At 36.3% G+C, this 25930-nt stretch overlaps 1 protein-coding gene across 7 annotated transcripts in view; it reads left to right on the top strand.

The window, feature by feature from the left end:
- DGKB (diacylglycerol kinase beta) overlaps positions 1–25930 on the top strand; it is an 869212-nt gene that overhangs the window by 349356 nt on the left and 493926 nt on the right. For all 7 annotated transcript variants that reach the window (XM_061413599.1, XM_061413603.1, XM_061413600.1 and 4 more), the window contains 2 exons: positions 21381–21466; positions 23737–23826. In XM_061413599.1, the coding sequence (XP_061269583.1) occupies positions 21381–21466; positions 23737–23826 (176 nt within the window). The remainder of the gene's footprint in view (positions 1–21380; positions 21467–23736; positions 23827–25930) is intronic.

The raw sequence follows: 25930 nt of genomic DNA, 5'->3' as shown, positions 1-25930 counted from the left end.
TTTCTTACTTAAATAAAAACCCTCTTGAATCAGAATTTAAGACCTATTACTTATGTCTCTTGTTATGAAATCTTGTTATGTCAGAGAGCGGAACAAATCCTTAATATGCTAAGAAACTGTTAATCAAAAGAAGAAATGAAGAACCCCAGGGTTAGTAGAAGGAAAGAAATCATAAAAATTAGAGCAGAAATAATTGAAAAAGAAACAAAGGAGACTGTAGCAAAAATCAGCAAAACTAAAAGCTGGTTCTTTGAGAAGATAAATAGACAAACCAGTAGCCAGACTCACCAAGAAAAAAAGGGAGAAGAATCAAATCAACAAAATTAGAAATGAAAATTCAGAAATCACAACAGACAGCATAGAAATATAAAGGATCATAAGAGACTACTATCAGCAACTATATGCAAAAAAAAATGGACAACTTGGAAGAAATGGACAAATTCTTAGAAAAGTATAGCCTTTCAAAACTGAACCAGGAAAAAATAGAAAATCCTAACAGACCCATCATAAGTACAGAAATAGAAACTGTAATCAAAAATCTTCCAACAAACAAAAGCCCAAGACCAGATATCTTCACAGGTAAATTCTACCAAAAATTTAAAGAAGAGCTAACACCTATCCTACTCAAACTCTTCCAGAAAATTGCAGAGGAAGGTAAACTCCCAAATTCATTCTTTGAAGCTACTATCACCCTAATACCAAAATCAGACAAAGATGCCACAAAAAAAGAAAACTATAAGCCAATATCACTGATGAACATATATGCAAAAATTCTCAACAAAATTCTAGCAAACAGAATCCAACAACATATTAAAAAGATCATACATCATGATCAAGTGGGCTTTATCCAAGGGATGCAAGGATTTGTCAATATTTACAAATAAATCAATGTGATACGGCAATGGCACCCCACTCCAGTACTCTTGTCTGGAAAATCCCATGGACGGAGGAGCCTGGTAGGCTGCAGTCCATGGGGTGGCTAAGAGTCAGACACGACTGAGCGACTTCACTTTTACTTTTCACTTTCATGCATTGGAGAAGGAAATGGCAACCCACTCCAGTGTTCTTGCCTGGAGAATCCCAGGGACGGGGGAGCCTGGTGGGCTGCCGTCTATGGGGTCCCACAGAGTCAGACACGACTGAAGCGACTTAGCAGTAGCAGCAATGTGATACACCACATTAACAAATTGAAAGATAAAAACCATATGATTATCTCAATAAATGCAGGGGAAGCCTTTGACAAAATTAAACACCCATTTATGATAAAAACTCTCCAGAAAGCAAGCATAGAAGGAGCATACCTCAACATAATAAAAGCCATATATGATAAACACACAGCAAACATTATCCTCAATGGTGAAAAATTGAAAGCATTTCCCCTAAAGTCAGGAACAAGACAAGGGTGCCCACTCTCACTATTACTGTTACATAGTTTTGGAAGTTTTAGACACAGCGATCAGAGAAGAAAAAGAAATAAAATGAATCCAGATTGGAAAAGAAGAAGAAAAGCTCTCACAGTTTGCAGATGACATGATTCGCTACATAGAAAACCCTAAAGACACCATCAGAAAATTACTAGAGCTAATCAATGAATATAGTAAAATTGCAGGATATAAAATTAAAAAACCAAAATCCCTTGCATTTCTATATACTAACAATGAAAAAATAGAGAAATTAAGGAAACAATAACATTCACCATTGCGATGAAAAGAATAAAATACTTAGGAATAAATCTACCTAAAGAAACAAAAGACCTATATATAGAAAAGTATAAAACACTGATGAAGGGAATCAAAGATGATACAAATGGAGTAGTATACCATGTTCATGGATCAGAAGAATCAATATTGTAAAAATGAATATACTACCCAAAGTAATCTATAGATTCAATGCAATCCCTATCAAGCTATCGATGGTATTTTTCACAGAAGTAGAACAAATAATTTCACAATTTGTATGGAAATACAAAAAACCTCGAATAGCCAAAGCAATCTTGAGAAAGAAGAATGGATCTGGAGAAATCAACCTCCCTGACTTCAGACTATACTACAAAGTTACAGTCATCAAGACAGTATGTTCCTGGCAGAAAGACAAAAATGTAGATCAGTGGAACAAAATAGAAAGCCCAGAAATAAATCCAAACACCTATGGACACCTTATCTTTGATAAAGGAGGCAAGAATATACAATAGAAAAAAGACAATCTCTTTAACAAGTGGTGCTGGGAAAACTGGTCTACCACGTGAAAAAGAGTGAAACTAGAACACTTTCTAACACCATACACAAAAATATACTCAAAATGGATTAAAGATCTAAGTGGAAGACGAGAAACTATAAAACTGCTAGAGGAAAACATAGACAAAACACTCTCTGACATAAATCACAGCAGAATCCTCTATGACCCACCTCCCAGAGTAATGGAAATAAAAGCAAAAATAAACAAATGGGACCTAATTAAATTTAAAAGCTTTTTCTTAAAAGGAAACTATGAACAACATAAAAAGACATCCTTCAGAATGGGAGAAAAAATAGCAAATGAAGCAACTGACAAAGAATTAATATCAAAAATATACAAGCAGTTCAATACCAGAAAAGTAAACAACCCAATTCAAAAAATGGGCCAAAGAATTAAACAGACATTTCTCCAAAGAATACATACAGATGTATGTATTCTTTGGAGAATGAAGATTGGAGAATGAAGATTGTGTTCACTGGAGAATGAACACAAATGAAGATTCCCAACAGCACTCTGTATCAGAGAAATGCAAATCAAAACCACAATGAGGTACCATCTCACGCCAGTCAGAATGGCTGCTATCAAATAGTCTACAAACAATAAACACTGGAGAGGGTGTGGAGAAAAGGGAACCCTCTTACACTGTTGGTGGGAATGCAAACTAGTACAGCCACTATGGAGAACAGTGTAGAGATTCCTTAAAGAAGTGGAAATAGAACTGCCATTTGACCTAGCAGTCCCACTGCTGGGCATACACACCGAGGAAACCAGAACTGAAAGAGACATGTGTACCCCAATGTTCGTTGCAGCACTGTTTACAAGAGCCAGGACATGGAAGCAACCTAAATGTCCATTGGCAGACAAATGGATAAGAAAACTGTGGTACTTATACACAGTGGAATATTACTCAGCTATTAAAAATGACACATTTGAATCATTTCTAATGAGGTGGATGAAACTGGAGCCTATTATACAGTGTGAAGTAAGTCAGAAAAACACCAATACAGTATCAGTTCAATTAACACATATATATGGAATTTAGAAAGATGGTAATGATGACCCTATATACGAGACAGTAAAAGAGAAACAGATATAAAGAACAGACTTTTGGACTCTGTGGGAGAAGGTGAGGGCAGGATGATTTGAACGAATAGCATTGAAACATGTATATTATCATTTGTGAAACAGATGACCAGTCCAAGTTTGGTGCATGAAACAGGGCACTCAAAGCCGGTGTGCTGGGATGACCCAGAGGGATGGGATCGGGAAGGAGGTGGGAGTGGTGTTCGGGATGAGGGATACATGTACACCCATGGCTGATTCATGTCAATGTATGGCAAAACCACCACAATATTGTAAGGTAATTAGCCTCCAATTAAAATAAGTAAATTAATTAAAAAAATTCAATCTGACTGAACTGGAAATTTCCAGAGAAATAAGCATTGCTTTGCTAGTGTAAGAATAAAGCTCTCAACTTACCCTTTCAATCCTAATTAATCATAAAATATGCTGTAGATGTTTTTGCAACCCCCCAATTAAATGTGTAGGCATAATTCTATCTCTGTCTTGATCATAATTCTGTCTTAGCAACTGAGTCTGAGAATCAAACTATGCTTCTGTACTAAAGATCTGCAGGTTATACAAGTAACAAAAATACAATATGCTCCTAGACTTAACAGTCATATAACTTCCAGTCTTGCAAAAGAATTTTGGGTATTACAACTCTATAGTCACTTTCCACAAACATCAACAAATTGATTATGACTTTAAAAGATATTGAAAAATCTGAACTTTTATTATTCATTTCAAAGAGAAAATAATAGCTGAACAACAGGTTATAGAGCCTAAGCTACTGTTAGAGGTGATTACTTATCCAAATTTGTTGAACACTGTAAAAAAATGATATTTTCTCCTAAATTGGCTTTTGGAAATGAATGATTCATTTATCTGTATCCTTTTACCTGTTGCTTATTTTATTCTACAAAAGTCAACTTTCTAATAAGTATCATAAGCTATTTTTGTTGACTGTCCTCAGTTTGCTGTTACTAAGTCTGTTAAGCAAGCTCCCTGGCACAATTTTATTGTCAGCCCCAGGGAGTCAAATAGCAATGTCTTACTAATGAGTGAAAATAAGAAAACTCAGAGCAGATGATTATCTCTGAATCCTTTATTAATGATAATTTAGTAAACTACTCCTATAATTTAATTGGAAATAATAACTGGACTATTAAATGTAGTCCACTCTAAACAGAATAATGATGCACCAACTAAATGTGAAATGGTAGTTTAATAATAACAACATATATGGGTGTATATATATTTTTAATATTAGTAATGTAAATTGATTCAGCATATATTAATTCAGTGGCCACCAGTTGCCAGGAAAAAGTCTTAGCACTGCCAACCCAGTATGAACAAAAGGGACAACACTTTCTGCTCTCCTAGTCTTATATTTTAGTAGAAAAAGGCATACATCTGGTTTTGCCAGTGGTCATGTATGGATGTGAGAGTTGGACTGTGAAGAAAGCTGAGCGCCGAAGAATTGATGCTTTTGAACTGTGGTGTTGGAGAAGACTCCTGAGAGTCCCTTGGACTGCAAGGAGATCCAACCAGTCCATTCTAAAGGAGATCAGCCCTGGTTTGTTCTTTGGAAGGAATGATGCTAAAGCTGAAACTCCAATACTTTGGCCACCTTATGTGAAGAGTTGACTCATTGGAAAAGACTCTGATGCTGGGAGGGATTGGAGGCGGGAGGAAAAGGGGATGACAGAGGATGAGATGGCTGGATGGCATCACCGACTCGATGGACATGAGTCTGAGGGAACTCCAGGAGTTGGTGATGGACAGGGAGGCCTGGTGTGCTGCGATTCATGGGGTTGCAAAGAGTCGAACACGACTGAGCAACTGAACTGAACTGAAATGAACTGAAAGTAATAAAATATATACATGTCAGCAGGGAAGGCAAAGAGTGTACATTGGTAGTCAGTGTTATGTGACTGTTCTTTTAAATAGGCTGAGCAGGGAAGGACTCACTGACTATAGACGTGAAGGAGATGAGTGAACAAGTCATTTGGTTATTTATAGAATAACATCTGGGCTTCCAAGGTGGCACTAGTGGTAAAGAACCTGCCTGCCAGTGCAGGAGATGTAATAACATTTAAAGCAGAGGAAAGAGCAAGAGTAAAAGCATCATGATTGGAGAATATTTGACATAATTGGGAAACATTAGCAGGAAGGTCAGGGTGGCTGGAGCAGAATGAATACGAGATAGCTTATTAGGATAGTACTGATGGGTCAAATCACATAGGGTCTTACAGCTTCTGTGACCATAATAATTAATTTTACCTGGGATTCTCCTGGTTTATTCCTGGTGTTCCAGCATCCAACCCAATTTAGTATTAGCATAAGAATTAGGTATTGTTAATTTAAGTATTATTATTAACGGGTACATTATATAATGGGTACATTATAATAAACTTGAGAGGTTTGCGATTTGTCTAATTTGTTCATCATGGTTCTACTGTTATCCTCTAACAAGATGCAAGATGTCTAATGAACAGAGTTCATGAACACATCTAATGAACTGAGTTTTCATTTTGACTTATAAATATTTCATCTAAAAAAGCAGGGAAAAAACACTCTTTTCCCAGTCCTCCCCAGAAGAAAGCAACAATTTCTTCTGAAATACAATATACAGAGAATTCAAAAATAAAATCCAGTGTTCACTGGGAAACCTTGTTGGCCGACTGGTATACTTGTTATGCTAGTCCGTTATGCTGTGGCCTGTGCCTCTCATCTCCTTGTAAGATGCAAAGGGGAACAGATATAATAATCAGCATTGTCAGTGTAGAATTGAGAAATCATAGAATAGATGGACATGAAATATATGTGAGGAAGAGAAGTTGAACAGTCTGCTAAATACGTTTAATGAGGTTTGAATACTCTTCCTAGGTGTCTTATTAAACGAATATATCATACATAAATATTGTCTTGAGCCTCTCCAATTAAAAAAATACTTTTAATAATACATTTTTATTTTGCAATAAAACTTTTCATCAAATATTTCTCAAAAAGGAAAATGCATATTAAGTGAAAAATTAAGTTCTGAATTTCTGTGTTTTAAAAAGTATTGATGACAAATACATAATTTGTATGAAATATTTATCAATCTATTCCATTTGTGATGGGAACTCTAGTGATATCACGGACCACATGGAAACCATAAACACAAAAATGCTAAAGAAGCATCAGTTTCTGTTTAAAATTAATCGTGAGTTCTCTGCTTGAAGGCAATCTTTTAAACTGCAGAAAATCTGTTTGCATATCACTCTTTTAAATATGGGGCTTCCCACATGGTGCTCATGGTAAAGAACCCTCCTGCCAGTTCAGGTAGACATAAGAGATGCAGGTTCAATCCCTGGGTAGGGAAGATGCCCGTGAAGAGGGCATGGCAACCCTCTCCAGTATTCATTCTTGCCTGGAGAATCCCATGGACAGAGGAGTCTGGCAGGCTGTAGTCCATAGGGTTGCACAGAATCAGACACAACTGAAGTGACTTAGCATGTGTGCAGATTTTTAAATACAATTTTTTCATTTAGATATAGTGTGATTTTAAAATTAATGTACATTTTTTATTTCAAGCTGTCTTTTTGTGTTATAAGTAAGAATATTTATTAAAATTTTGGTTATACAAGTAAAAGAAAAACTTTTAAAACATAAAGTAATGGCATTTTTACATCAGAGGCATCAGAATGTTTTAAATAGAACATTCATTTATTGCAATAATTATTTTAGTGCATTCAATTTATGAACTCTCAATCGAGTTTTTGGAAGTTCGTTTCAATGATGGAAAACACTGGACATTGATAATGTTATCATAGACTCAGTTAAAAAGTACAGCCCTGAAGATCCAATTATTTGTTTTTGTGGTGATAATTTAAATAGACATCTTGGTAAACCACATCATTATGACAAAAATGTTTTTTATTAAAGTAAGAAACATAGATAAAAATATATGCTTTGAATTGGTTGTGGCATGCACATAAATCATAATTGCTTTCAAAGACACCTTAACAGTCTTATGAATTACAATGAAAGCCTTAATTGTCAAGGTGTATGCATACGCACATGCTCACACACATTCACAAATTATTCAATCATTCTCTTACTGATTCTACAGACACTAAGGGACCTTTGGGGGGAAAAAAAGTAAGACTCAAATCTTAGGTCACTGAGGCAATGAAGTCTTTAAAATCTCTACGGATAACACTATCCTGGCTCAACTTTTTCAGATTATGCCCTCCTTATCAATGTAAAACTGTAAAACTCAAGTTTAAGATAATCTGATATGGAGGCAATCAGCTTATAGAAATATTCAATTTGACCTTATCTTTTCATTTTTTCATAAAATTATCATTCAAAATTGTTCATATGAAAAGCCAATCAAATGAAAAAATTTAAGTATATCAAGCTAATTAATATAATTGTTTTTATTCTAGATTTTATGATGATATCTATGAGCTACCTTAAATTTTCAGTGTTGTGATTTATTTTAATAAATTTTATGTGTATATTATATGTTGATTTATATATGTATATATAGTATATATACACCTAAATTTGTATATATTTTTGCATATTTTTATAGAGGATTTCCAATTTTTCTAAACATCACATTCCAGAAAATCAGTATTCATCCTTAATCCTAATTTATCAATCAGAGGCCATGGGAAGTAAATTATCTCAATTTATTTTCATTACTCCTGCCCTGATGAACACGTTGATATTCATACCCATCCTGACTTCCTTCCCTGTTCTCTCACTGAAGAGGCATCTCTCCTCCTACATAACATATATTCAGCTTCTGTTCTGGGTGCCTGCTCCTCTTGCTTCTTTGATACTCTATTTATATCCACCTCATCTCATTGGTACATATTGAGCTATTCCTTTGTATTTCAAGTATGTAAGCTCTCTTAATATATGACTACTCTGCATAAAATAATATGGGTTAGTGTATGGAAGCATGTGTGATGATTAAAGTGTTATAATCACAGATTAAATAGGAATGGTTGGAGGAGAGAGGTTCAGGAACAAAGGGGAAAACAGAATAATATTTCCTAGGTCATTGCAGAGTTGCAAAAATGTGAGCAACATGTTAACTTGAGCACATTCTCATTTTTAATTAGAAAATCTCTGTACAAATGTATAGCTACTTACCTTCTCAACTCTGTATGCATATATATAAATATATATATACACATACATACATATATATACACACACACACACACACCCCCCTAACCCTAATAATAATCATATATATATATATATATATATATGCTGCTGCTGCTGCATCGCTTCATTCATGTCCGACTCTGTACGACCCCATAGATGGCAGCCCACCAGGCTCCCCCGTCCCTGGGATTCTCCAGGCAAGAGTACTGGAGTGGGGTGCCATTGCCTTCTCCATATATCATATGTATATAACCACATCGTCTTTATCCATCCGTCAATGGACATTTAGGTTGCTTCCATTTCTTGGCTATTGTAAACAGTGATGCAATGAACATAAGGTTGCACGTATGTTTTTGAATTATAGTTTTCTTTGTATATATGCCCCAAAGTGGGATTGCTGGATCATACAGTAGCTCTGTTTTTAGTTTTTAGGGAGCCTATTCTCATTTCGTGATTTTGATCGTCAAGTATACATGGATTCCTTATGAATATTTTACTGCATCTCAGATTTATCTCCCCATGTAGACTTATTTTACTAATAGTCTACAATTCCATGCTAATGTCCCATTAGTTAAATTCAGTTCAGTTGCTGAGTCATGTCCGAATCTTTTCGACCCCATGGACTGCAGCACACCAGGCTTCCCTGTCCTTCACCAACTCCCAGAGCTTGCTCAAACTCATGTTCATAAAGTCGGTGATGCCATCGAATCATCTAATCCTCTGTCGTCCCCTTCTCCCCCTGACTTCATCTCAAATTTTACATTTTATACATTTCATTCTCTCATTCTTTTCCAAACTTGCTCACTGACTATAACTTGATGAATGGAAAAAAAAATTCACTTTCGTATGCATTTATGCTCCTCTCGCTGCTGCTGCTGCTGTGAAGTCGCTTCAGTCGTGTCTGACTCTGTGCGACCCCATAGACGGCAGCAGGCTCCTCTTGCTAATCTGCGTTAAATGCATTAACTTTTTTCAGAAAACATCCCATAGTGATATGAACTGGATATTTTCTTGTCTGCCTTCTCAATTAAGATACTTGATGGCAAGGACTCTACCTGCTTTTAAGTCTCTGGACTGTAACCCAGTTTCTGGTACAGAGATGTTGTTAATAAATGCATATTAAATAAGATAATTGATACAGGTCCCATATCATTCATAAATTATTTTAGGTATATGGATTTTTAATTAATGTATCCCTTTCTATAGATATAATTATTCTTTTGTATTTGATATTCAGTTCAGTTCAGTTCAGTTCAGTCACTCAGTCGTGCCCAACTCTTTGTGACCCCATGAATCGCAGCACGCCAGGCCTCCCTGTCCATCACCAACTCCCAGAATTCGCTCAGACTCACGTTCATCAAGTCAGTGATGCCATCCAGCCATCTCATCCTCTGTCGTCCCCTCTTCCTCCTGCCCCCAATCCCTCCCAGCATCAGAGTCTTTTCCAATGAGTCAACTCTTTGCATGAGGTGGCCAAAGTACTTTGATATTAGTCAAAATAAAATTTTATCTTTATATATGTCTGGATTATTTCCTAATTTAGAATAACTTCTTACTTTTTCATTCTGAAGTCACTTGGTAGAATGATCTGATGCATATGAAATAAAATTCATCCTAATTATTAAAAACATTGGGATAACAGAATGGATTTGAGTGGCCTTGCCAAACAGACCCAAAGTAATCACTTTTACTGCTACATGTTAGGGGTTTAGACTTTTGTTTGTACCACAGATTATATCTCTGTGCTTTCCAATTGAAAGTATTAAGAACTAGCATGAGTTTTTCCAAGTTAACTTTGAAAGATCAGGAAATAGGTGTAATTTCTGGCTAAATTAAACCCCTTATCATATTTTTCACTTCATTCTAAAATTGTTAGTCAGTTTTATCTGTGTTGTAGTTGTGTGACTTACAAACTGAAAAATATTTTAATTACATTTCCAAATATATATATTTTAATATATAAAAATGCATAGTTTTTTTTTCAAATTGGCTGAAACAGCAGTAATAATATCAATGATATCAAAGTATGTATAGACACAGTGTGGGTATCCTAAATCAAGGTGGAAGGTATTAAGAATTGGTTTTTTTAGACCAAAAAGAAAATACTTTCAAACCACAACAACATCACAGACCAAATATTTTTGCCTGATTTTAGTGAGACGGTTGTGAAGCCATCTAATCTTATAAGTGTAAGAATAATATGTATCTGTGTATATGTAGGTATGAGGGTTTCCCTGATAGTTCAGTTGGTAAAGAATCTGCCTGCAATGCAGGAGACCCTGGTTCAATTCCTGGGTTGGGAAGATCTGCTGGAGAAGGGAGGTATGAATATGAATTAAGCTGAATAATAAGAGTTAAATATGCTTGTTTCTGGCTCAGAATGTTTAAATCAAAATGTAGACCTTTTTAAAGGCAAAATCTTGAAGTAAACTATTTTAAACTAAGAGAAGGAAAAAATGAAAGTGAAAGCAAAAGTACAGTCCATGGATTCTCCAGGCCAGAATACTGGAGTGGGTAGCTTTTCCCTTCTCCAGGGGATCTTCCCAACCTAGGGATCGAACCCAGGTCTCCTGCATTGCAGGCAGATTCTTTACCAGCTGAGCCACAAGCGAAGCCCAAGAATACTGGAGTGGGTAGCTTATCCCTTCTCCAGCAGATCTTTCCAACCCAGGAACAGAACCGGGGTTTCCTGCATTGCAGGTGGATTCTTTACCAACTGAGCTATCAGGGAAGCCTTTATTTTGGATCCTTAATACAACGAAGTGAATATGTACAATGAAATGAGCATTCACTCTGGATCATTATGCTAACAATATTTATCAGTCTCATATTGATTTCCTACAAGTATCAAAGAATATAATTTTGCAATATATAATGTATGATATGTACATTTTAATAACCATATGTTTATTTATATTTATATGCTCAACCTGATATATAAAAATTATATACAAATGGCAGTATCCCATTTTCTGTGAATAATAAAATGTGAAATTGGAATTAAAAGAAATTCCTACATATTGTCCTTTAAAAAATCCAGTCATAAGACACTTTCCAAGATAATGGAATCAGTGCTGCAATTTTTCTTCTCTCTTAGCAAGTTTTTCTGGTGTGCTTTTTAGATATTGTTATCAGGCACCAATGAAAACTTCCTAATTTTTCTATACCTGTTTTATCCTAATACTTACTTAAAATGGAAAGTAGACTTCTGAATCTTAGATGAAATACTTTTTTTTTTTTTTAGATGAAATACTTTTACTTGCTTTCATTGGCATTAACCATCTTGATCTTACTACTCACCTTTTTTTTTTTTTTTTGAAGTGTGAGGCGTTAGACACAGAGTTGCTTAACCCACAAATTACATAGGATCTTGCTTGAGTTTAGCTGTCAGGGATAAAGAAAAAATACTCTAGGAGAGTCAGTGCTACAATGATGAACACTGAAAACTCAAGAATCATTGATTTGCTTTAAAAAGTGTCCCAATTTTTTAAAAAAAATTTCCATTAAATGGCAAAAAAATAAATTCAGGACCCACACATGATTATTTCATTGCAAAATTAAAAAAAAAAAAAAGAACCTACTGGTTCTTCAAGTGAAACGTTTACCTTCACAGGTAAAACATAGTCTACAGTACCCAAGTGTCCACAAAGGGGAATCTATTCAAACACTCCTCATTCGCTCATCCTCCGCATCCTTAGTATGACTTAAGAAGTATGAGCCTCACATCTGCTGGTTTTTGCAGCTTAATGAATGAAAAGTAAATTGTCACACAAAGTCTTGCATTTTGACTCTGCCAAGTCTCTTGCCTTTGTTTTCAGGCAGAGCTGTTTTCCTATGCACTTTCTGTCCCCATTGCCATAAGTAGGTCTCCCAGTTCATCACTGTCCAGCTTTGCTCCTAGAAAAGGCTATTTTGTCAGAACATGATGGGTGAAGATGGTGGTAAAATAGAGGAGGGACAATCTGATTTATAAAATATATTTACTACTTTTCATAAAGAGAAAATTCTTAAATTAATAATATCTCTGAATTGTCGTTGCTATTCAGTGCTCAGTAGTGTCTGACTCTTTGCGACCTGATGGACTGCAGTGCACCAGGCTTCCTGGTCCTTCATGGTCTCCTGGAATTTGCTGAAACTCATATCTATTGAATTGGTGATGCCATCCAACCATCTCATCCTCTGTGTCCCCTGTTCCACCTGCCTTCTATCTTTCCCATCATCAGGGTCTTTTCCAATGGGTTGGCTATTTGCATCAGGTGACCAAAGTTTTGGAGTTTCATCATTAGCATAAGTCCTGCCAATGAATATTAAGGGTTGATTTCCTTTGGACTGATTGGTTTGATCTCATTGCTGTGCAAGGGACTCTCAAGAGTCTTCTCCAATACCATAGTTTGAAAGCATCAGTTCTCTGGTGCTCAGCTTTCTTTATGGTCCAACTCTCATACCCATACATGACTACTGGACCTTTGTCAGCAAAGTAACGTATCTGCTTTTTAATATGCTATCTAGGTTTATCATAGTTCTTCCAAGGATCAAGTGTCTTTTAATTTTATGGCTGCAGTCACCATCTGCAGTGATTTGGGAGTCCAAGAAAATAAAGTCTGTCACTGTTCTCATTGTATCCCCATCTATTTGCCATGAAGTGATGAGACCGGATGCCTTGATCTTAGTTTTTTGAATGTTGAGATGTAAGCCAGCATTTTTACTCTCCTCTTTTCCTTTCAGCAAGAGGATCTTTAGTTCCTCTTTGTTTTCTGCCATTAAGAATATGTCATCTGCACATCTGAGGTTACTGATATTTCTCCCTGCAATCTTGATTCCACCTTGAGCTTCGTCTAGCCCGACATTTCACAAGGTGCACTCTACATAGAAGTTAAATAAGCAAGTTGACAATATACAGCCTTGATGTACTCCTTTCCCAATTTTGAACCAGTCCATTCTTCCATGTCCAGTTCTAACTGTTGCTTCTTGACCTGCATATAGGTTTCTCGGGAGGTAGGTAAGGCAGTCTGGTATTTTCATCTCTTTAAGAATTTTCCATAGTTGTTGTGATCTACATAGTCAAAGGCTTTCAGGTAGTCCACAAAACAGAAATACATGTTTTTCTGGAATTCCCTTCCTTTTTCTATGATCCAATAGATGTTGACAATTTGATCTCTGGTTCTTCTGCCTATTCTAAATGCAACTTATATATTTGGAAGTTCTTGGTTCTTGAGGCCCAGATTGAAGGATGCATTACATGCGAAATAAGTGCAATTGTATAGTAGTTTGATGTTTTTGGTATTGACCTTCTTTGGGAGTGGAATGAAAACTGACCTTTTCCAGTTGTGACCACTGCTGAGTTTTCCAAAGTTGCTGCATATTGAGTGAAGCAGTTTAACAGCATCATATTTTAGGATTTGAAATAGCTCAACTGGAACGGCACCTCCACTGGCTTTGTTCTTCGTAATACTTCCTCAGGCACACTTCACTTCACACTCTAGGATGTCTGATTCTAGGTGAGTGACCACACCATCCTGGTTATCTGCATCATTAAGACCTTTTTTGTACAATTCTCCTATATATTCTTGCCACCTCTTCTTAATCTCTTTTGCTTCTGTTAGTCCATACTCTTTTTATCCTTATCATGCCCTTCTTGCATGAAATATTCTCTTGGTATCTGTAATTTTCTTGAAGAGATCTCTAGTCTTTCCCATTCTATTGTTTTCCTCTATTTCTCCTCATTGTCCACTTGAGAAGGCTTTCTTATCTCTCCTTGCTATTCTTTGGACCTCTGCATTCAGATGGGCATATTGTTCCTTTTCTCCTTTGCCTTTCACTTTTCTTTTCTCAGCCATTTGTAAGGTCTCCTCAGACAACCATTTTGCCTTTTTGCATTTCTTTTTGGGGCATGATTTGATCCCTACCTCCTGTACCATGTTACAAGCCTCCATCCATAGTTTTTCAGGCACACTTTAAGATCTAGTCATTTGAATCTATTAGTCACTTCTACTGTATAATCATAAGGGATTTGATTTCGGTCATACTTGAATGGGCTAGTGGTTTTCCCTACTTTCTTCAAATTTATCTGAATTTTGAAATAAAGAGTTCATGATCTGAACCACAGTCAGCTCCTGGTCTTGTTTTTGCTGACTGTATAGAGCTTCTCCATCTTAGGCTGCAAAGAAGATAATAAATCTGATATTGTCATTGACCATCTGGTGATGTCCATGTGTAGAGTGGTACCTTGTGTTGGAAGACAGTATTTGTTATGAGCAGTGCGTTCTCTTGGCAAAATTCTGTTATCCTTTGCCCTGCTTCATTTTGTACTCCAAGGCCAAACTTGCCTCTTACTCCAGGTGTGTCTTGACTTCCTACTTTTGCATTCCAGTCCCCTATGATGAAAAGGATATCTTTTTTTAGATGTTAGTTCTAGAAGGTCTTGTAGGTCTTCATGGAGCCATTCAACTTCAGCTTCTTCGGCATTAGTGTTTGGCACATAGACTTGAATTACTGTGATATTGGGTTTGTCTTGGAAATGAACTGAGATCATTCTTTTGTTTTTGAGATTGTACCCAAGTACTGCATTTTGTATTCTTTTGTTGACTATGAGGGCTACTTCATTTCTTCTAAGGGATTCTTGTCCAAAGTAGTAGATATAATGGTCATCTGAATTAGATTCATGCATTCCCGTCCATTTTAGTTCACTGATTTCTAAAATGTTGATGTTCACTCTTGCCATCTCCTGTCTGACCACTTTCAGTTTACCTTGATTCATGGACCTAACTTTCCATGTTTCTATGCAATATTGTTCTTTACAGCATCAGACTTTACTTTCACCACCAGGCACATCCACAGCTGGGTGTCATTTCCACTTTGGCTCAGCCTCTTCATTCCTTCTGGAATTATTTCTCTGCTCTTCTCCAGTAGCATATTGTACATCTGCCAAGCTGGAGGGTTCATCTTTCAGTGTCCTATCTTTTTGCCTTTTCATACTGTCTATGGGGTTCTCAAGGCAAGAATGCTAAGTGGTTTGCCACTCCATTCTCCAGTACACCATGTTTTGTCAGAGCTTTCCAACATGACCTGTCTGTCTTGGGTGTCTCCACAGAGCATGGCTTATAATACAATTAAATTTATATACATCCTTTGTTTATTCCACAATACAGGCAAATAAAGCAGGGGGTTTTAATTCCATTTTAAAGATACCAAACTGAAGCTCACCTAAGGCTACTATTCAAGGCCCTGGAGAAGGGAATTAAACCCACTCAAGTATTCTTTTCCTGAAGAATCCCATGGACAGAGGAGACTGGCAGGCTACAGTCCCTGGGATCACAAAGAGTCAGATATGACTGAGAGACTAACACACACATGGTATTCAAGGAATGAATGAAGTAAGTAATGAATTAATCTCTAGGGAAAACTGCATGGATGGAGTAGAATAAGAAGTTAAGACAGAGAGGTCAGTTTTTCAATCCATTTAGCAATCAGTTTACAGAGAGTAAGCTGATCTGACAGTCACACGCAGTTTATATTTAGGGGTAGGATGTTGCAGAAGAACGAAAAATGACTATTTTAAAAGAAAATAAGAATTAGTAACAGATGAAATATCATTATGGAATAGAAGAGCAATGGTGAGTCATATGGGTGATTAGGCTTTTACTTGAAACAGTTATGGTAAACATTTCAGATACTGGCATATTTGAAAAGCTTTTATAGACTTTAATGACAAGGTCTTTGAAAATGTAGGAGACAGACAAATTAGTACAGAAATATAGTTGGTACAAACTAATTTAGGAAGAATTAGAAAATATTACCTTTTTCAGTAATTATTAAATTAATTGTAATATTTAATATTTATTAATTAAAAAATATCAAAGACTCACCAGAAATTGGATAGTTGATTTGCAAGTGCTAACAGTTTTAATATACAGATACTCCAAAATAAGGGCATATTCTGCAAAGGTTTTTAGGAGATGGAATAATTTGATAAAAAATTAGAGGTGGTATGAAGAAAAATATATTAAATCTATTGTGTCCATGAATATACATGAAACATTGTAAATAAAATGTTAGCAAACCAAACCCAATTCTCTATAAAAATGTTAATAAATAGTGTCAATTTGAGCACGTGAAAGCATAGTAAGAATGGTTTAGTGATACATAAATATGTAAATGTATACTCCCACATTTCCAGTTAAATGAATCATATCAGTATTTCACAAGGTACAGAGAGTATTAACACTGAATTATAATATAAATTCCTTCTATATAAAAGAATTGAAGAAAATTTTATTAACCTTATCTAAGATGTCACTCAGAAAAGAAGGAGAAAATGCCTACAACAGACATCATCCTAAGTGGATAAATTCTGAAAGTATTCCATGTAATTTCAGGCACAAGGTATGTATGTATGCTCTAATTCAGCAAATTATTAAAGCCCTCCATAGCCAGCACAGCAAGACAGGGAGAGAAATAATTATAAGGATTGACGATCAGCAACAGTATCATTGTCATTAGCACATGATATAGTTGTTTAGATAAAAATCCAAATAAGTCTACAAATAAAATATAGGCAACAGAAAAAAATGAAGAATAATGTGGCTGTTTATAAAATCAATAAATTAAACTCAAATGTATTTTACATGCCAGCAACAAAAACATTAATTAACAATTTAAAAGTTTAAGATACTAACACAAACTACAAACCATCCAAGAGTAAATGTAACAAAGACTTGCAAGCAAAAAATTTTTAAAATTTAAGGATGTTAAAGAGTAAATTGAAACATCCTATATCCATGGATGAGGAAATAAATAACATCATACATAGGCTTCATGTAACTCCAATTTTTAAAAAATAAAGATTTTTTGTGTCTTTATTTTTACTTTTATGGAATATGAGAAATTAAATTCAATATGTATATAGAAAAGCAAAAGAGAAAAAATAGCTAAAATTTTTCATGCTCAATGAGGTATAGACTAACTATAAAGCTGACCTATTATAAGTGTGGTACTGGTCCAGAGATGGACACATTCATGAATAAAATAGAATAGAGTCTAAAAGAAAAATACCCACATATGGAAATTTGATTCATGATGGATCTGCATGATATTAAGTTGAGTTATCTAAAACATGAAAAGATGGATTTACGGATGGAAATTGTTGCACAATAGCTTAAAGGAAGGAAGGCAGGAAGTGAGAAAGGGGGAAATGGAGAAAGAGAAAGAGTGAGGGTAGAGGAATAAGAGGAGAAGGCAATGGCACCCCACTCCAGTACTTTTGCCTGGAAAATCCCATGGAGGGAGGAGCCTGGTAGGCTGCAGTCCATGGGGTCGCTAGAGTCGGACACGACTGAGCGACTTCACTTCCACTTTTCACTTTCATGCATTGGAGAAGGAAATGGCAACCCACTCCAGTGTTCTTGCCTGGAGAATCCCAGGGACGGGGGAGCCCTGCCGTCTATGGGGTCGCACAGAGTCGGACACGACTGAAGTGACTTAGCAGCAGCAGAGGAAGAAGAAAGGTAGTGAAGAAGGGAAAAGAAAGGGATCCCTTTTTGACACAACCAGTGTAGAATGCTGTGAATATTTTATGTATAAAATATATTCTCTTCTATGTTAATACTTCATACTATCCTGTCTCACATCCCCACAGACAATTTCTTAGTCAAAAATAAAACTGAAATTTTAAGAGAGTACATGTGTTCTCTTCTGACCACTGAGGAAACAACTATTTTGTTACACAAAACAAGCTAAAGTGCTAGCCATTTATCATAAGATGGATAAACTTCAGTACATTAAAACTAAAATCTTGTTTGTTAAAATACACATTTAGGAAAGTAAAAGAAGAAACTTTCTTCCTGTAGGAAGTATTTTTCAAAAAACCACAAAGTAAACAAACAAAAAAATCCTCAAAAGGATTAAAATTAAGAAAAAGTAAAGAATTTTTACAAATCAGCAAGAAATAAGGAGTAAAGATGGGGAAGACATTGCACATTTGAGGAAACACATGAAATTTAAAAAAAAAAAAAGTGACATTACAAGTATTAGAACAGATGGGCTCAGCACACTTGTTCTAATATTCCTGATAAGTACATGCATTGCTATAACTACTATAGGATACCAATTGATAATATCTTGTCAAATTGCAAGAGTGATCACCGTCCATGTGCATTAGAAAGTATTTCTGAAAATGGATTTTTATAAGAATATAAAATACTCCAAATATACAATGGCATGGATTTAAAAAGCATAATCACAGAAATGGTATTGAACACAGCAGTGGGTATAAATGACTTCAACTACTGATGGATGGAAATTCAGCTACTACATGGAGGAATCTTAATGCTGTGAAGAAAAGGCAAAATACAAACAATGTGTTGTTTATGGCATGTGCATGCTAACCTGAAATTCAGAATAATGCCCACTTTTGTTAACAAGGGAGGAGGGTCCTATGGGGAAGGAACGCAGAAGCATATGCAAGTTATTAGAAATGTTCTACTCTCTGGGGTGGACAGCTGGTACATTGTTTTGCTTATATAATCTGAGCAAACTAACCCAGTGATAATCTGGAAGAAAATTTTGCAATGTGTCTAACAAAAGGTAAATATCCACAATATAATACACAACGAAGTACAGGACAATTTTGTGTTCTAAATATCTGTGCTTCCTGTTTCTAGGTGGCGGTGGTTCAGTTGACTTGTTTACATTACTATTATATTTACACATTTTGTATTACATTAACCAAAAATTTAATGATACTAATTTGAATGAAAATATTACTAATAATGTCTAGTGTTTATAAGAATAAAATACAACTCATAGGAAAGAGGTACAATGCTTTGATGATGCAGTTCACAAAGAAGGTCACAGGTCTGTGAGCCTACAAAATACGTTCAACAGCTAGTAAACAGGGGAATGTGATTTTATGATAATAGCACCATGGTATTTTTTTTTCTTACTTATTGAAGAAATATCATAAAGTTGTTTATAAGTAGTGTTTTAGAGTTTCAAGGAAATGGACATGTACATTTTCTATAGTGGGAACCATCCAGAGGGTAATGTGTTGTTGTAATTATTTCCCTTCTAGAAGATTAGCTTTCAAAACTGATACACTTGCTCAAATAAATGTATTCAAACAACATTAACTACAATACCTGTTATTTTGTGGCAGTGAAACACTAAAAATAAAGTACATGAAATGACATTATTTTTAATCATAAAATGTTATATTGTGTTAGTCGCTCTGTCGTGTCCGACTCTTTGTGACCCCCATGGACTGTAACCCACCAGGATCCTCTGTCCATGGAATTCTCCAGGCAAGAATACTGGAGTTGGGTTGTCATTCCCTTCTCCAGGGGATCTTCCCTACACAGAGATTGAACCTGTGTCTCCTGCACTGCAGGCAGATTCTTTACTATCCGAGCCACCAGGGAAGCCCCAGTGTGATAAAATTGACATGTACATTTATATATGTAATATTAAAGAAAATGTTCTTAGATGACTGCATATAGTCTTCCCTTGATATCCACAGGTGATTGGTTCCAGGACTCTCCAGATAACAAAATTCACAGGAGCTTTAAGTCCCTTACAAACAGTGGCAATTGTTGGCATACATTTAAATGAACTTTCAGTTCAGTTCAGTTCAGTTCAGTTCAGTCGCTCAGTCATGTCCAACTCTTTGCGACCCCATGAATTGCAGCACGCCAGGCCTCCCTGTCCATCACCAACTCCCAGAGTTCACTCAGACTCACATCCATCGAGTCAGTGATTCCATCCACCATCTCATCCACTGTCGTCCCCTTCTTCTCCTGCCCCCAATCCCTCCCAGCATTGGAAGGAATGAGGCTGAAACTCTAGTACTTTGGCCACCTCATGTGAAGAGTTGACTCATTGGAAATGAACTTTAGGTTACTTATAATACCTAATAAAATGGAAATGCTATGTATATAGTTGTAAAATACAATATACCTTCTCTGTAATAAGTTGTGATTCACCAAATTCAAGTTTCACTTTTGGAAACTTCCTGGATTTTATCTTTAAAGACTTTCAATTCCTGGTTGGTTGAATCTACAGATGCAGAATCTACAGATAGGAAGAGCCAGTTATATTATATTGTTACCACCAGGGCTAGAAAGTTGAAGAGACACATTCCCAGATATTCTGTCTTGTTTCAAATTTGTTTTTTGTTTTTTCAAGAAAATAGGCATGCATGATTGTATAACTGAATGCATTATTTGTCTTTGTAGTTTTCCCCAAGGTAGGATGCATTCATAAGCATGCTGCATGCAGTAGCAGCAGAAGTGGTGAGCACTTATCACACCCAACCCAGACATTTTTGTGTGTTTCTGGGTGGTAAACACTGCCAAGGAGGTCAAAAGAGAGGAGGAAGCCTGGCTTCTATTCAGATTCAAAGTCAGAAGGAAACACTGAAAACAGTTGGCTAAAACCTCAGATACAGCCTGACCAATTTCTCCCAGTAAGGGAGAAGGCAGAAAACTCTCAAAGACATTTTTTACTGAGCTATTAGTCACATTTATATAATTGTTCAAGAGAGAATTGTTGGTCAATAAAAATTAGTAAATAAAACATATTTGTATACATATGTCTAGGTAATCTGTATAGTCTAGGTAAACTGCATATCACGTATGGGATTGTACCTTAATGAAAATTATTATAATTTATTAATTTTATTTTTTCACTTTAGAGTTGTTAAAAGAAAAATATAAGTATTATGGAATATAGAATTTATAATGATAACATTTAAATTAGGATATGTTGATACTTCTATTTTAGAATTTCATTGTAGATAAGGGTTTACTATTTTTCAACAAAACCTAAATCTTTCATTAGATGAAATGCTAAATATACAAAAATAAAAATGTCCTAACTTTGAAATATCAATCATGTGCTGTAACATGCTTATTTTTCAGGTTAAACTTTTTCCGTGATGTTCCTGATTTCAGAGTGTTAGCCTGCGGTGGAGATGGAACTGTAGGGTGGATTTTGGACTGCATAGGTAATGAAGACACGTATTTAATGTGGCTTGGGTGAGAGTGGAAACCTTAAATTCTGTGTATTTCATTTGTTTATTTAACACATCCATATCTTTGTTAAATAAAATACATAGTGATAACAATCAGACATCTGGAATATTGATGGCTTAATTTATTCTGTAGTTCAGATTTTTAACTGTCAAAATAATTTACAAATAACTAGAAATGCTTGTTTTCTCATTCATTTTTTTCATGGAATTTAATAAAACCGCTTCCTTGGTGGCCCAGCTGGTAAAGAATCCAGTTGCAATACAGGAGACCTGGGTTTGATCCCTGAGTTGGGAAGATCCCCTGGAGAAGGGAACAGCTACCCACTCCAGTATTCTGGTCTGGAGAATTCCATGGACTGTATAGTCCATGGGATTGCAAAGAGTTGGACATGACTGAGTGACTTTCACAGATACTTCCAGATCTGGACTGACCAATTCTTTGTTAAAAATAGATCCTTTCATAAAAAGGAAAGACCTGATTCAAAAGAAGTTTTACTATCTATATGTATTGAAGCAAAGTTTTATTCAATTAATGCAGTGGAGAATATTTGACCTTTTCATACCCTCAAAAATATTCAGATTAAAAATGAATACATATTGTCAATACCCTTTTGGTAAGCACCTAACAATTTTACTCTACTAACCTTTTTTTTTTTTTTCCAAAAAGAAAAGGGAAAATTGTATTCTTTGGCCCTCCAATAAACAATGTCAGTAGTATTGATATTTTAAGGACAAAACCAGAGTTCAAGAACTACCAAAATTAAGGAGTCCCTTGAACAGTGTTTGAGGACTTGTAAGAATTTTAGTGAAAATAGTAGGAATTATTGGTTTTCATTAGTCCCTAAAATCTAAGCCTTTGGTAGTATACTGTGGCACATCCCTACATAATCTATTCCTTACCCATTTTTTACCCACATATGCTTACTCTGAGGCACTGAGAAGGGAGAAAAATAAAGTAATATATGTTTGTGAGACGTCTTTAGTAACTCAAACAAAAGCATGTGGAATTTCAGTGATATGATATTTTCTGAACCCAAACACTATATCAACTTGAATCTCAAACAAAATCTTTTGTTGACTCTGACACAGAGCAATAGAACCATTGTTCAGTTCAGTTCAGTTCAGTCGTTCAGTCCTGTCCGACTCTTTGTGACCCCATGAATCAAAGCACACCGGACCTCCCTGTCCATCACCAACTCCCGGAGTTCACTTAAACTCATGTCCATCGAGTCAGTGATGCCATCCAGCCATCTCATCCTCTATCGTCTCCTTCTCCTCCTGTCCCGAATCCCTCCCAGCATCAGAATATTTTCCAATGAGTCAACTCTTCACATGAGGTGGCCAAAGTACTGGACTTTCAGCATCATTCCCTCCAAAGAACACCCAGGGCTGATCTCCTTTAGAATGGACTGGTTGGATCTCCTTGCAGTCCAAGGGGCTCTCAAGAGTCTTCTCCAACACCACGGTTCAAAAGCATCAATTCTTCGGCACTCAGCTTTGTTCACAGTCCAACTCTCACATCCATACACGACCACTGGAAAAACCATATTCTTGACTAGACAGACCTTTGTTGGCAAAGTAATGTCTCTGCTTTTAATATGCTATCTAGGTTGGTCATAACTTTCCTTCCAAGGAGTAAGCATCTTTTAATTTCATGGCTGCAGTCACCATCTGCAGTGATTTTGGAGCCCAAAAAATAAAGTCTGACAGTGTTTCCACTGTTTCCCCATCTATTTGCCATGAAGTGCTGGGACCAGATGCCATGATCTTTGTTTTCTGAATGTTGAGCTTTAAGCCAACTTTTTCACTCTCCCCATTTCACTAACTTTTAGAATTCAACTGTTTTCAAAATATATTTTTCTTAAAGTATACCTAAACTTGATGTTGCCAAAGGACTTTTCTAAAGAACCTACTTTTCCACTTTAGCGCTATCCTTGTGTTGCATATACCTGCACCCTTGAGAATTTCAACTGAGTTAAGTCAAATGTGCTACAATTTTTAACTAAATTAACATATTTAAAAGTCTTTCCTCACATATAAGTCTTAAAAATTCCTGTCACACTGTGAATTATGTTATTTACTTGTTTTATAAATTGCTACAAATTCATATTGTATATATATATATAAAATGTGACTTTTTCTAAGTACCCTGTAGAATGTCTTCCATGCCAAGCTGTGTTTTTTTTTTAATTGTTGTTCAGTCAATGACCAATTTTTTTTCTTTTAATTTTTCAATTATACAGAAAAGGCTAATGTAGTCAAGCATCCTCCAGTGGCTATTCTGCCTCTCGGGACCGGCAATGATCTAGCAAGATGCCTGCGATGGGGAGGAGGTAAATAGATATGACAAACCAACAACAACAACAAAAATCTTTAAAAAACAGTAATATAGTGCAGAGCACCGTCTTTCAATAAACTAAAGTTAGCATTTCTTCACTGCATGACAGCTTTCATGTGCTTTTAGCAAATGTAACTGCTGTCAGATGTAATATAATTTTGACTAATAGTCTGGGGTAGAGAAACAAACGGTGGACCAAGAGTTAGACTGTGATTGCTAATTATACACTAGATGGGAGGGCAAGCATCTAACTTTCTCTTTCTCTGGTTTTTGGGTTTCCAACTTAAGAAATGAGGTAAGCATGGGTTAAATTTAAAATAATGTTCATATTTTTAATCTCTGACTTGTGTGAAAGAATCACAAACAAAGGAAAAGTGTTGAAAGATGAAAGGACAACTTGTCCAGGAGAGTACAAGAAAGTGAAAGTCAAGTTGGTCAGTCGTGGCTGACTCTTCGCAACCCCATGGACTGTAGCCTACCAGGCTCTTCTGTCCATGGGATTTTCCAGGCAATAGTCCTGGAGTGGATTGCCATTTCCTTCTCCAGGGGATCTTCCCAACCCAGGGATTGAACCCCGGTCTCCTGCATTGTAGACAGACGCTTTACCGTCTGAGCCACCAGGGAAGTCAGAAGAGTACAAGATGTAACCAATTTTCTGAGACTCACTTTGCACTACGTGGTATGTTCTGCACTTGGGATAGACAGTTAAGAATAGAAAGAACACAAGATCTGCTTTATAAAGGGCCTTAAATTCTAGTGGAATATGAAGTCATATGTAAATTGTGAGACTTCTTACTGACAAGCAAGATAATAATCAGCATAATGAATGAGCTTACTTAGGAACTGACAAGGTAAAATAGGGAGAACTTGAGGGGTGGTGGTGGTTTAGTCACTAAGTCATGTCCCACTCTTGTGACCCCATGGACTGTAGCTCACCAGGTTTCTCTGTCCATGGGATTCCCAGGCAAGAATACTGGAGTGGCTTGCCATTTTCTCCTCCAGGGGATCTTCTCAACCCAGGAATCGAACCCAGGTCTTTTGCATTGCAGGCAGATTCTTTACAGTCTGAGCTAAGAGAGAAGCCCCAAATAAGTTCAGTTGCTCAGTCCTGTCTGACTCTTTGCGACCCCATGGACTGCAGCATATCAGGCTTCCCTGTCCATCACCAACTCCCTGAGCCTACTCAAACTCATGTCTGTTGCGCTGATGATGCCATCCAACCATCTCATTCTCTGTTGTGACCTTGTCCTCCTGCCTTCAATCTTTCCCAGCATCAGGTTCTTTTTAAATGAGTCAGCTCTTCACATCAGGTGGCCAAACTATTGGAGCTTCAGCTTCAGCATCAGTCCTTCCAATGAATATTCAGGACTGATTTCCTTTAGGATGGACTGGTTGGATATCCCTGCAGTCCAAAGGACTCTCAAGAGTCTTCTCCAACACCACAGTTCAAAAGCATCAATTCTTCAGCACTCAGCTTTCTTTATAGTCCAGTGCTCACATCCATACCTGACTAGGAAAAACCATAGCTTTGACTAGATGGACTTTTGCTGGCAAAGTAATGTCTCTGCTTTTTAATATGCTATCTAGGTTGATCGTGGCTTTTCTTCCAAGGAGTAAGCATCTTTTAATTTCATGGCTGCAGTAACTATCTGCAGTGATTTTGGAGCCCTAAAAGATAGTTTTTCACTGTTTCCATTGTTTTCCCATCTATTTGCCATGAAGTGATGGGACCGGATGCCATGATCTTAGTTTTCTGAATGTTGAGTTTTAAGCCAACTTTTTCACTCTCCTCTTTCACTTTCATCAAGAGACTCTTTAGTTCTTCTTTGCTTTCTGCCATAATGGTGATGTCATCTGCGTATGTGAGGTTATTGCTATTTCTCCCAGAAATCTTGATTCCAGCTTGTGCTTCATCCAGCCCTACATTTTGCATGATTTACTCTGCATATAAGTTAAAGAAGCAGGGTGACAATATATAGACTTGACATACTGCTTTCCTGATTTGGAACCAGTCTGTTGTTCCATGTTGAACCCAGGTCTCCTGCATCGCAGGCAGATTCTTTTCCATTTGAGCTGAGAGAAAAGCCCAAAATAGGGAG

This window comes from Bos javanicus, chromosome 4, assembly GCF_032452875.1.
Source record: "Bos javanicus breed banteng chromosome 4, ARS-OSU_banteng_1.0, whole genome shotgun sequence".
Classification (NCBI taxonomy): domain Eukaryota; kingdom Metazoa; phylum Chordata; class Mammalia; order Artiodactyla; family Bovidae; genus Bos; species Bos javanicus.
Note: the sequence above shows the minus strand (reverse complement) of the source record. Positions and strands in the feature narration are given on the sequence as shown.